At 56.9% G+C, this 12,622-nt stretch overlaps 4 protein-coding genes across 4 annotated transcripts; all 4 read left to right on the forward strand.

Annotated features, from left to right (window-relative positions):
* Positions 1-3,896: 3,896 nt before the first annotated feature.
* Positions 3,897-4,839, forward strand: BGZ61DRAFT_148558 (uncharacterized protein). The gene has a single exon (XM_046237333.1). It carries the CDS (start codon positions 4,229-4,231, stop codon positions 4,748-4,750), a length of 522 nt encoding a protein of 173 aa, XP_046096188.1. The 5' UTR covers positions 3,897-4,228; the 3' UTR covers positions 4,751-4,839.
* Positions 4,840-5,961: 1,122 nt separating this feature from the next.
* BGZ61DRAFT_148579 (uncharacterized protein) lies at positions 5,962-7,211 on the forward strand. Its single transcript, XM_046237334.1, has one exon. It carries the CDS (start codon positions 6,135-6,137, stop codon positions 6,921-6,923), a length of 789 nt encoding a protein of 262 aa, XP_046096189.1. The 5' UTR covers positions 5,962-6,134; the 3' UTR covers positions 6,924-7,211.
* Positions 7,212-8,594: 1,383 nt separating this feature from the next.
* Positions 8,595-8,870, forward strand: BGZ61DRAFT_499499 (uncharacterized protein; the record flags this gene model as incomplete). The annotated part of the gene is made up of 1 exon (XM_046251415.1): positions 8,595-8,870. One exon carries the CDS (start codon positions 8,595-8,597, stop codon positions 8,868-8,870), a length of 276 nt encoding a protein of 91 aa, XP_046096190.1.
* A 1,400-nt stretch (positions 8,871-10,270) lies between these two features.
* Positions 10,271-11,404, forward strand: BGZ61DRAFT_148585 (uncharacterized protein). Its single transcript, XM_046237335.1, has one exon. The coding sequence runs from the start codon at positions 10,602-10,604 to the stop codon at positions 11,193-11,195; it is 594 nt and encodes a 197-aa protein (XP_046096191.1). The 5' UTR covers positions 10,271-10,601; the 3' UTR covers positions 11,196-11,404.
* Positions 11,405-12,622: the final 1,218 nt, after the last annotated feature.

A 12,622-nucleotide genomic window follows, 5' to 3' on the forward strand; every position in this document is an offset into this window, starting at 1 on the left:
CCGCTATTTTTCGCTATCGTCAAAACAGAGAACTGTAATTCTGGGATGGCGCTCTGCCATGGTCAAAGATAAGAGTTGGTGCTACCGTTGTGCTGAACCATAACATGGCAACTGTGGGCTGACAGACGGCATCACGCCGGCTATTGGCAATGGAGCCAACCAGAGCGGTAGAAGGGAGTGAACTGTGCCGATGCATACTGTGTTTAGCTAAGATATCCCATTAAATTGACCAATATGGTATTATCTCTCTGTGCTTGTCTTGACAACCTCATTTCGGATGCCCATAGTCTGGTTCATCACATCTGTAAGAAGCATCAAATGCGGCCTTGGTCCAACGCAGAAACCACATGTTCTGATAGTATCATACGTGGTAGAATTATCAGCTAACTTGCATTAGTAATGCCAGATCTGACAGCTCTGAATCCTCGCCATGAGGGCGAACCGGAAATGGCACTCTCTGGTGGATGTAACTGAGTGAGCACAAGGGGTCAGGTGCAGCATTGCGACTCTGCGGTGTCACACAGCGGCATGCTCGCTCTCAGGCACAGGGTCGAGCGTTCGACTGCATGAAGCAGAGGAACAATGGATGGAAGCTGCCGAGTTATCCCGGGTGGTAAGCCATCGCACACCAACTCTGCTTCGTACGACGGCGGACATTGTCTGCCTTTGCAACTCCGTGGTCACCCGGCCCGCGGGGCCATGCTCTCCGTGGTCGACACCCCCCAGGCTGCAGAGACATTGGGGCTGCGGTCACGAGTCGTCCAGCGGGCTCGTGACTGAGCGCGGACAGCCTACATATCAGCAACATGTCGAACCCCTTCTCCCGGACGTTCCACCTGTCCAATACGAAGCGGCGCCGATGCCCTTGGCGACAGAGAGTCCCATGCCGAACATGCAGTCGGGTTGCGGAAGAACAACAGGACCCTTTGACAAGCCACGGCCCAGGCCTCGACCACCCCGACCGCCTCGAACATGATCACCAGCTAGCCCGGTCGTCGAGCTCTCAAAATAGCCCCTCCAAAACCCGTTGCGACCAGATCCGCGGCAGCCGAGCGGCTTGCTACCTCGAGACCGGAGCCAAGAACTGCCCGGCGGCCGAGCAATGGACAGGCCGGCGAGTCTAGACCCGTCCAACGGCCCGCCACCGAACAAGTCACAATGAAGCCAGCACCAAACCAGAGTCCCATTTCCCAACCCCCAGTCTGGATCGCACCGCGCAGAATAAGCCGAGGGCGTCCCGTTTGATGCCTGGGCCGCCAAGACCTTCACAGCGCTGTGGCTCAGGGCACGCGGACATGCGGCAGTGGTCTGGACCCTTGGCCCGTGTCGCCCCGTAATCAACAGAACCGCCAGGGCCTGCGTTGGTATTCCCGAGGCGTTCCCAGGGATCCCGGGGTTCCCAGGCGTCTGCAGCTGAGTCGAGGGTGAGGTCGCAGGGGACGGAGAAGGGCGCGCGCACAGTCCAGTCCAGTGAGGCGCTGCAACGGCCAAGCAAGCAAGCGTAGGTGGTGCGGCGTACTCCGTCCGTCGTGCTTGGTCGTACTGGAGGTGCTGTTGCGCGTCGACAAGGGGGGTTTGATCAATTGCGACCCCGAAACCGAACGGTTGCGAAACGCCACGACGCAATATTGCACGCCAAGCATGACCTTCTGGAAGGTCATGCACTTCGCTGATGTTGGCCCCCGGCAGAAACGACGCTGCACACACCGGGGTCTGCATAAGAAATACGGAATACGGTCATGCTGGGAGTTCCTTTCTGGGCAACGTCTTAGCCTGCGCTTACTGAGATGTGAATGATGGTGTGAGCAGCCCTCCAGACGTTTTGTTCCATTTTCGCTGTCGGTGTGAGATGATCAGCTTTGAAAGACGAAGCAACGCGCCGATAAAGGGGAAATCTCTTTCGGCCATCATGCTTATCACACGCGAATGCCTATTCTGGCTAATTCCCAGCCTTGACCCTTGTCGTATCTCTGCGAAAATCAACCAAAGTGTCCTAGGCCCTAAAACGATAGGGTCGAAGACGATAATTACCCGTCGCCGCACGTCCCAGACGGCAGATGCATACCAAGGTTGTCTAGGGCCGCTGAGCTTGGAATGGTTATTTCTATCTTTGTCCCCTTGCCGTTTAGGGCATTTTTGTTAATGTCACGTTGCATAGCTCCGTAGTCCGAGGCCGCGACAGGAATATCGTTAAGGCAGTAGGTTTGTTCTTCTCGACCGCAAATAGAACTGGAGTGGTATGAAGGCGAACCCCGAATCTCAGACCATGGTGCCACATTCTCGACACATGGGAGTCTATATTAGATCGATCTGGAGTAAATGTCAATGTGCAATATCAGCCCATACGCGCACGTACGGGACCATCAACAAAGCCATGCGCATTGACAGTCCCCAATGGCTCTTTCAAGCGCCACTATGTCCAAGCTGGGGTCTCGGTGGGTTGTGAGTCCGTTTGACATTGAGCCGGACGGCGTGAAGAGCTCGACGTTACGCGTTCGACGTCGGGATTGGGGGAATGATCTCGAAGCCGTTCCTGAGACTGCTGCCCTTCCGAAGCGGGCTCTACCCTTCTAGAAGCATACAGCCCCGGCTAGTCTCTCGAACACGTGTGAGTGCAGATAATCTGACACAGGGGAGAATGTGGGGACCGGATATCTCCTTGGCTCGACGGAGGAATAATCTCCATCGTAGCCAACGTCCGCCCTGACCCAGAGTCCCGAAACCTCATCTAGACCAAACACGCCAAGAAACGTAACTAGATCCGTTGTAGCAGGCAAACTGGGCCTCGATTGAGTTAGCCCCAAATAGGGGTCCAGCATCTAGACAAAATCGTCTACTCTCATCCAAATTGGGGGCGATGACTCTCTGGCCAGATGTAAACCCGTGCAACGGTTTCGCCAGGGTCGCAATAAATGTCAGGCATTTTCCAGACGTTCGTCTGCGGGTCACGGATCGTTCTAGCTTCCCAGGCGGGGCTAGGAGTGACATTCAACTTTGGCGAGCGTGAGCTAAATTCCGGAGGGCTGAGGGATCGAGGGACCGAGAATGGATACGATTACCACTGAGGCGGCACAGCAACGTAGTAATTCTGCACCAAGGCCACGTTTGTCAGCATGCAATCATGACATGGTCAGCTTGGCTGCAGTTTGCAGCAGCATTTGTAAACCGCCTACAGGAACCATCTCCCTTTGCAGTTGGTCCCTCCGTGACCTGCTAGGCCGCTTGGCACAGCTTCGCACAGCATCAATAAGGCAGAGGATTTCAGGGTCGTGAGGGTCTTGATAGGGACAAGGCCGTGGAGGGTTGGGATGATGCTTTGACGCGGTCGCGGCCATTGGCCAGTAAAGTGCTTGCTCGGCCGACGAGATGGAAGCCCTGCCAAGAAGCGGCCGCTGAAGGTCTAGACCTTCCGACCCTGATAGCCTTCGGGTGTTCATGGCCGGAGTCGTCGGGTCGGCGAGCGAGCGAGGGAAAATTCCGTGCCTCGCTGCGCAAAAAGGCCGCTTGGCTTCCTGAAGTGACAACACAAAGTGCGCAGTCGGCCAAGGGAACCCGTCCCGTCATATCCGTCGTCGGGACGCGGCATCTCAAGCCAAGCCCACCAGACCAGACACCGTTAATATTATGTACCTACATAACAACCCAAAGAGGATCTGTCGGTGAGGCTGATCCATTGACACCTGATGGAACAGCTTTGTTCTTGGAAAGTTCTCGCCCGGGCTCGGCTCCGGCGGGACCTGGAACTGGATTGCAGCATCGTGGAGATGAAACAAGAAGAGCCGCCTGGCGATCGTGTGGCGAATCTCTCTCACCGCACAACGCCCAAATAACAGGGCAGCATTCTGCGCAAGTGCCTGACCTCGACCAGCATCGAAAGTTTGGCAGGTGGATCTGGCTGTCGTGGCGTTGATCTCGATTAAAATATTCAATCATGCCGCCTGGAGCAGAGTTTTGACTCACGGACTAGCGGTCGAGACGCTACAATGGATCCTCGGTGCCGACGATGCGTCAAAGAGCTTCAGGGACGACAGCAGATTATTAGTTCGATGTAGAAAGGGTGTGCAATGAGAGCCATCCTAGCACACTTGGGCTAGCTTGTGAAGGCCAGCGCGCGTCTGACCGGTGTCATAGGACGGAAAGCCGCTTGGCACCAGTTTAAAACGGTTTGGTGACGCAAACCATCGAGGCATCGACGGCCAATCGAGATGGAGGCGAATCATACCAGTCGATGCTAAGACTCTGGACGAGACGAACATCAAACAAGACTTTCTGTCACATCTGTCAATCGAAATCCCTGGGACCCCACCGTTCGCACTGCTTATCGGCACCGTCCACTCTATTTCTGCAACGGAGTACACGTATCACTGAGTTCAGACGTGCGTGCCAGCAGCTGCTGAGGCCAAGAGTCCGCGCGGACGATCACTCCGGAGAAGTCGGACGATCCCAGATGGATGAGCCACAGACACGCGCGAATCGGCGCAGCGCTGAACGGACTGGCACGTGGGATGCGTTTACCTGGGGTCTGCGACGTCAAGGGATTCCGAGAAGGGTTGTGATGTGCGCTCGGTTGGAATCAGCGATAAGACGGCCCTCAGTAGGTGAGTGTTGCTTGTTGCGTGGACGATTGCATCATGGCTTCAGATCCAGATCGAGAATGCGACATCGCAGCGATGAGCAGACGAGGATGACGAAGGTCTCATCTGATGACAACAGACATGAGACAGCGGGAATTCTGGTTGTCGCCCGTTGAAACACTCTACTGCTGCAGACCTTGGCCAGTGGAAAAGAGAGCATGACGTGACTTGATGGCAGCGGATGTCCGCAGTCTTGAATTTATTGCTAGAGCGGCTGCATCGATCGAGATCTTGTAGATGCCAGGGCGACCCAGGTGGGACAAAGGGCCGGTGAAGCAAGAGTCGTAGACGTCAATGTCGGGCACAAAACCGGACTCTGCAGCGCGAGAGCCGGGGAGTTCAAGGCGGGGGGCACAGATTGGTAGGGTTGCATCTGGCCATCCTGGCGATTCTACGAAAATTCCATGGAATGTCCAGATATGTCCAAAACACCAAGGGGTTTCGTTTCTTCCGGGACGGTGCAGATGCAGACGCAGTCAGGCAAAAGGCTGAGCGCTGACGGCGTCGCGGCATCAAACCAAAATAGGCACTTCGTGTCCAAATCCATAACTTGTCGCCACAAGCTTTCTGCGACTGTGCAGCGGGTTGGGGATAGATGAGGGGGCCCCGTCGCACCAACGAGCACCCACGGTAACAAACTGAGGGTGTAGAATACAGTGGCTGCGCTGGCTCCTTGCTGCTGGCTGCTGGCTGCTGGCTGCTGGCTGCTGTCATCATATCATCCACCACCCAGCGTTTGCATGTGGGAAGCGAGCTGCTATTCCGGGGAGCTGAGGGCCGCTGTACGGGAAATTGGCAGGGTCATCAAGGAGTCGCCGATGGGGCTAGGCCGCTTCGGGCGCTGGTCGTGAATCTAAAACCGCCGAACGAAACAAGGGGCCCTTGGACAGCTGGAGCTGCCTGGAACCTGGCTTCCAGGCGTCGGTCAGTGAGTGGCCAGGCGCAGTGAACAGCCAGCCAGCAGCGTGTTACCAAAAGGCAGCAGTTTAAGGACCAATCACAGGGCGCCAGCTAAATTACGGGAAACGGGGCCCTGTGCAGCCCGTCTTGCCCGTTCCAGCCGTCCATTTCGCATGCCTCTCCGTATCTGCGCCCTCGCGACTCCGTACCCCCGACAACTCCGTTCTGAGGCACCGCTCAGCGCATAAGCCCGCTTCTGCTCACCGAATATGCAGCAATCGCGGCCCTCCGTGGGTGTGCCTGGCCGGGCTGTCAGGGTCAGCAGGGCGCGGTGAGTCATCACTTGAACAGCCACGGCCGTGCAATTATCAAACTTTGGAATCGTCGTCCGTCTAAGCGTCTAGGTTGAGTAAAAGAAATTCAATGCCAACAAACCTCGAACCCACCCGTGGCTCGCCCAAATGTCGCGTAGCTATTGGGCATTAGCTCAGAATGGTGATTTTCAATGTCCCGGAGCCATTGATTTCATGTTGGCCGTTTATGCGGTGAATACATAGTGTTCCATTGGCTGATGGCATCTGTTTTCAATGTCTTCTTTCAATGCCGTGCTGTGGCGGACGCGCATGCATCGTAGGCAGCCGATTATATGCTCCTACGTATTACTTTAGGTACCTCCCTGCTGCGCTCTATACAGGGCGATCCCAGAGCACAGAGCACTCTGTTGAAAACCCAGCCCAACGGTTCAGGCCCTCATCAACAATAAACAAGACAGGGTCCAGGCTCGTTAATTGTCAGCCTGATGGCAAAGGGTCCAACCACCAAAGCCCAAGCGGAAATCACCAAAAATTCTTTCGCGACGCCGAATGTCCGTGGGCCGGCGTTGCATTGAAAGGTCCGTCCCGAGAGGCCGGGCAGCATCCGCCCGTCAGGCCCCGTCGGGCCCCGTCTTGCACTCTAGCCAGCAGGGAAGTTGCCTGCTGCGACCCCTGTGGCGACAGTGACATTGAGGCTTTCAGGCTCCCAAGGCGCATTCAAAGCCCCGGGGGGACGCGTTGGTGTTTTCTGGAGTACAGCACCGCCAAACCTGGAGAGAAAAAGAAGGTTGCCGTACCGTTGGGCTGGACGTACTGCGCGGGTTTCCATTCGCGGGCTCCGCACAGCCTCGACGAGTGGGAATTTGGCCGAACTGTCAATTCACAAAGGGCGAGACATTCAGCTGGCGACAGCCTTTTGGACAATGTCGTTGGCCGTGGCTGGCGTGAAACATGCAACCCAGGTTCCAAGCCCCCCATCACGCATCTGCGATCCCGCCAATCTGCGTGCTTGACAGGACGGGTGACAGGATGTCACTATGTCACGATGGCTGCTGTTTCCGCCGGAGGTAGATGACACTAAACTGCTCGGGTTGGACGGCTCAGATCATTGACGACGACGTTGCTCAGAGGCGCGGCCGCACACTCGCCGACGTTCTGCGAGAAAAAGGCTTTCGGCCTCGGACATGGTTCGGCGCCTGGAGTGCCAAGCCTCGAGATTTCGCATGCTCAGACGCCGACATGTCCGTCATCCCTGCGCCGCTGCGCTGCGCTGCCCTTTCCTGTCCAGTCCCAGCCTTTGGTTCAGTTCCGTCTTTCTTCTTCTGGCCTTGTCCAAAGGCGGCACCCCCGTCGACTCACTTCACCTCGCCAACAAAGGGCCAACGCAACAGGTCCAAGCCACTGGGGAAACAATTTGCTGAGGCTCGCCGCAGCAGGAAGGTTCCCGTCCGGCGGACACGGGGGACCCGGCGCAACAACAACAACAAAGCTCGCAGCAACCCGTAGAAAGCTTGTCGTTAGCGGTCAACATGGCTCTTCCCGAGAAGCCCGTTTAGTGAGCATAGTTTGTGGTTTGTAGTGTCCGGAGCAGCCTGCATCGGCGGTCGGCAACGTGATGTGCGCGTTATGTCCGGCCCTTCTCTCTCGTCGTCAGCGATAGAGTGCCGGACCCGAAACCACGCCGCCGAAACAGCCGGGCGCTTCCAGTAGAATGGGACTCCAGTAGAAGTGCGTTTCCCAACAACCTGGCCGGCCCAGCAGCAGCAGACTCATCCGGGGAGCGGATGAAATGTCAAGTGCGCTGAGCAACGGGCTGACGGGGCTGGCTACGAGCACGCCTGGTGACTTGGCTTGGCTTGGTGACCTGTCTTGGTGGCTCTCCTGGTGACCTGTCCACGACGCCGGTCCAGTTCCGCATAGATGCATACGTGGTACGCAAGCCCTTCGAAACGGAGCGGAGACGGAGACGGGAGAGACGGCCTTCGCCTGGCGTACATCTCGATGTTGCATTGGAGCCCCAGCACACACGCCCGCCCGCGCCAAGACGCTTCATCGCCACACGCCCTGCTTGGCGCATCTCGCATTCGCACGCCCACGCTTCGTCTTCGGCCTCCGCCCTCTCCGCCAAGGTGCATGCGACGGTGCATGCGACCCGCGCAAGCCATCGCCCATCCCACATTCGCATCCCCCAGCCTGGGCCTTTTGGCTGGGTGGGCGTGCCCTGGCTTTAAGACACGACCGCTGCTGATCCCTACGCCGTCCTGCGCACTCCCCTCGAAACCACTTGCACTCGTCGTCGATCTGGCTCTCGCTCCTCAGCACCAAGCACAAAAACAAACCAGACCCTCTTCTAGGCCGCACCCCCTTTCCCCCGTCTCTCTTCCCTTCACCTTTACTTGAATCATCATCCAAGACCTCATCCCTCCAAGCTTCAAGCTCCACGCCAGCAAACACGCCCCTAGAGCCGTCCGACGCTGCACGCCTCAAATACACGCCGTGCCCACTGCACCCAACACCAAGACCCTTCAATCTTCCATCGTTGAAAAACCACCTTCAGCCCAGTGCTCCTGCAACCAACACGGACTAAGCCTCAGCCACCTGCAGACCCGTGCTGCGTCTTCGCCCTGTTCAATTTAATCCAGCGCACACCCTGGTCGCTCTTGCAAGCCCAGGTCTAGTCAGCCAAGCCCAAGCCAGCACATCCCCATCCCGTCCCCTGACGTGGGAAAGATATAATACATCCGCCATGCCCTCCTCCAGCCGCCCGCACTACGACACTTCGTCTTCATCTTCCGCCTCCGACTCAGACTTCTCTACCGACTCTGCCTCTGCCACCGGCTACAGACACAGCATGGACTCCGTACAACTCCCCATCGCCTCGGTCGAGGTGCTTCGCTGCATGCGATGTGCCCGCTCCGTCGAGGCCACCTCCACCGACGACATCACCGCCATGGGCATGGTCCGCATCGCCCACAACCTCTACTACTGCGAACGCTGCGCCAAGATGGTCGGTTACAAGTAAATGAGCCGCCGTCGCGGTGGCCACTTCCATCGAGTCGACGGGCCTACGGGCTTTCGCATGTCACTTGCACAACTTATCTTACTTGGAGCACCTGCAACATCTTTGACTCGACAGACTGGACACTATCAACATCTCCCATTCATCACCAACAAACCCCACCGGCGCATCGGACGCCTGCGCAACATGGAGCGTACAACCCCCCGTCCTGTTCAATGAACGGATGAACCAAAGAGGATTTGCTCTTGCTCTCAAGTCTCTTGACCTGAGCAGAGCACTTACTCAATCCTTGTGGATAGGCACCCCCCGGCCAGCCGGCACCTCGCCAGCACTTCACGGCCACCACAAAACACCGGCACCGAATCCGAATATTTCCCCAAATACTTGGAGCCGACGTCTTGCGCCGCTACGACGCGTTGCCTGGGTCGATTGCCAGGCACCGGGTTGATTGGGTGCGGCATGTCCGGGATCAGGGCTTCGTCAGCCTCCGGATCAGCAGTCCAGCCTCTTGCCAGGCTGCCACCCGCAGGCGGGACATCACTGCCTCTGCAACACCACACCACAGCCCCAGAAGTTCCAGCACGGGAATTATTCGAACGGATTGCCGGATAGAGGCTTGACCCCATCGCCCACAAATCCACTATACCCTCATGTACAATTTTTTATTATTATTTCTCTCATCACCCCATACAATATCATCATGCACCTTCATGTTACCTTGCGTTTCTCGCAGCCGGCCATCCCATATGGATGCGCCCTGACTATCCCCGTTGGATGCCTCACAGCCACCGGTCTGTGCTGTGCAGTCTGAGACGGACCTTGCTCCGCCGACGCCCATTGGTTGTCTCGGTAGTATTTGAATCTAAATCACCTTTTACTTTGACTCTTGCTCCGTTCCTGTTCCATTCCGTCGTCTTCTGTGTGGGTCCCAGCTTGACATTCCATGTGCTCAAAAGCCAAAGCTCCAGTCAACAAAGCTCCATGTGCCTCGTAGCCTCGGCCAGATCAGATCATCATCATGAATTCACGACGCCGCACCCGCGACGAACCGCCGCAGCGCCCTAGCCGCAACCTCCCCCGTTGGGTTGTGCGTCAAGGTCAGGGATCCGGCGGTTTTTCCATTGCATCGCGGGTGCGCGGATTGGACGGCCAAGGCGCGCAGTATGCGACCTGCTCTCCCACTGCACGACCACCTCAAAGAAAAACAAGGTGCATGCAGCCGCTGACGTCGGGCGTTGGGGTCCAGACGCGCCCCTCTCTCCCATCCGCGCACTTCCACTACGTACGAATTGGGCGGGGGGGGGAAGAGAGGCTGTAATGCTATGCTACGCGAGGGCATGCCGGCGCGGAATTTGCTCTCGAGGGAGGACGACATTCCGCATCCGGATGGAGGGCATCTAGTTTGCTGGCTTTCCCATTCTCTCGGACATTATCATCAATTTGGCCATCGGGGCTTGAGGCCCTGGCCTGGTTTTCTTTTCTTTTCTTCACTATGACCCCTGCTTCTTCCCAATGATGCTCCACCCAAAGTGATTTTTTTTTCTTCTTTCCTTTTTGTGCTGGTCAAAACAAATCTGGTGGAGCCTCGTCGTCAAAAACGGATGGGGTTCTTTTCAAGGTCTCGACTGGGTCTGGGTTTCGCATTGTGGGCATAGGTTAAATGGGCATTTGGCATTTTAGCATTTTTTTTTTTGGGGCGCATGGACCAGGCTGTACTGGGAATGGCATCATTGTATGACCAAGCTGTGCGGCGGGAGCTGCTTACACCATGTAGACAATGTAGAAGACCGAAGTCATCGATTCTCTTTCAGCCATTGTCCAACCGCTCGCTGTCGCCTGTCACTTTTTGCGCGCAATAATTACGGGCAGACGACATGTCCCGCGTCAGGCGGCAGGCATGTGCCATGGCCATCTGTGCCGGCGCCATCTGCACGATGCAACGGCACGCTGCACGCTGCGTCCCATTGCTGCTCTAGCCAACCCCAGCGTGCAGGTGACGGCATCGCGACAATTGTTGCTGGTCTTAGTCAGGATAGCCGACGAGGACAGGAAATGGGTCTTGGTTTCCCACCAATTCCCATCCCTAAACCCTCGCCCCCAGCCCGTGAAAGCTCGACCCGCAGCAACGTCCAGCGCGGGATTGGCTGGCTAATCTATCTAGCCCGAGAAAGAAAGTCTGAGTTGTTTGGTCCTGGATCTAGGCTGGCTGTTACTTCACACGGCTGTGACGAATCGGCCGCGGCATCATCGACTCTGACTGGAATGCTCGCGTGCATGTCTCATGGCGTTGCCGCCACTCCAGCACGCCGCCGAATGCTAAGTCGTTAGGTTTTACCTCTTTTCTTTTCCTGTAACCGACTTTCCCGCCTCATCGACGCCTGAAAAACGAAGCACTTGAATGTGCAACGAATGGAGGAGGGAGGGGCATGCTAGGTCGGTCGCTTAGACTGCCGCCAGCTACGACGAGGGCCCACGCTTCATAAAGTCCGCCCACGGATAGGTTTATATCCGCGCCGCAATTGTTCGTACTGGTCAAATTGCACAACCCGTGGTCTCTCGTCGGGCGCCTTACTAATAAGGTACGGGCTACGTGCGAAGGCGTTAGAGCCGATCGAAACCCGGACTGAAAGGAGCAAAGACCCTTGGAAGCCCGACCTTTCGGCTCCGGGCCCCTATTCGGCCACACCCCCCTTGCGGGCTCAATTGGGCGGTGGCTGAGGGCCCGGCGCGGAGCCAGCAAGGACGAATGACGATGTTACGTAGCAGTGGTCGGGAGGTTAAGTTTAGCAGCCACGGATACGGCAGTACGCAGTACGAAGCGCAATTGGGCTCGGACACTTCAGGGCCCGGGGTTGCCTTGATTTCGTTTGCGACACCGAGGCTGTCAGTGTTTCAAGCCGTCTTTTGTTTACTTTTTCGGTTGTGTTGGTCATTTGCCATCATGATATGATGTTTGCTTTCTCTAGTCCAAGCCCGGGTTAACCCGAGTGCGGGAGGGAGCGCTGAGCTGTCGGTCTCAATTGCGGCGTCGTGTCGTGCCGTGTCGTGCTGTCATGTTTCGCAAGGACGGCAGCGCCATCTACGTGTGAGTGTGTGTCTGGTGTTTCGTTTCATTTGTTTCAATCGGTCTGAAAATAGACGGGCCAGGGGTGGAGAACAGGGCAGAACAGGGCGGTACAGTAATAGCACCAGCCGGGGTCTTGGCCTTGGCCTTGGGAGATGGGATGGCATTGGGAACAGGGTTGCGGGGGGCCTGAGGGTGCAGATACGAATCAGCCCTCACGCTCGCCTTGACTTGAAGGGCACAAAACAAAGCAAACAATAAGGCGAGCGCAAACGCGGGCTCGGGCTCTTTGTCGGGGAGGCGCCGTGTTAGCACCGAGTCCTCGCATGTCAGACCATGGGATTTCTGAGAATGCGGCTGGCTGGACATGGGAAAGCAAGCCACTGTCTCAGTTGCCTTGTCCAGGCAGGCCGTGTCCCGCGAGCTCATCTCATCGGCGGCCCGGGACTCAGACATCGGGGCTTCGGCATTGGTGTTTGCCATGAGACAGACAGGCCGGATCGTCAGTGTCCCGGCATATATGCTATGCATGTCTTATTGAATCCCACGGCTTGGCCTAGGCATTGGTGACGGGCGTGTCTTGCCTGGCGCACTACTTCACTCCAGCTGTCCACCGAGCGCCCTCACCGGTCTCGACTCAGACCGACAACAGGATTCGGCACCCGCCATTGTCCGTGATCCTCTCCGCGAC

The sequence above is a fragment of the Ilyonectria robusta genome (genome assembly GCF_021365365.1).
Source record: "Ilyonectria robusta strain PMI_751 chromosome Unknown BGZ61scaffold_36, whole genome shotgun sequence".
Lineage (NCBI taxonomy): Eukaryota > Fungi > Ascomycota > Sordariomycetes > Hypocreales > Nectriaceae > Ilyonectria > Ilyonectria robusta.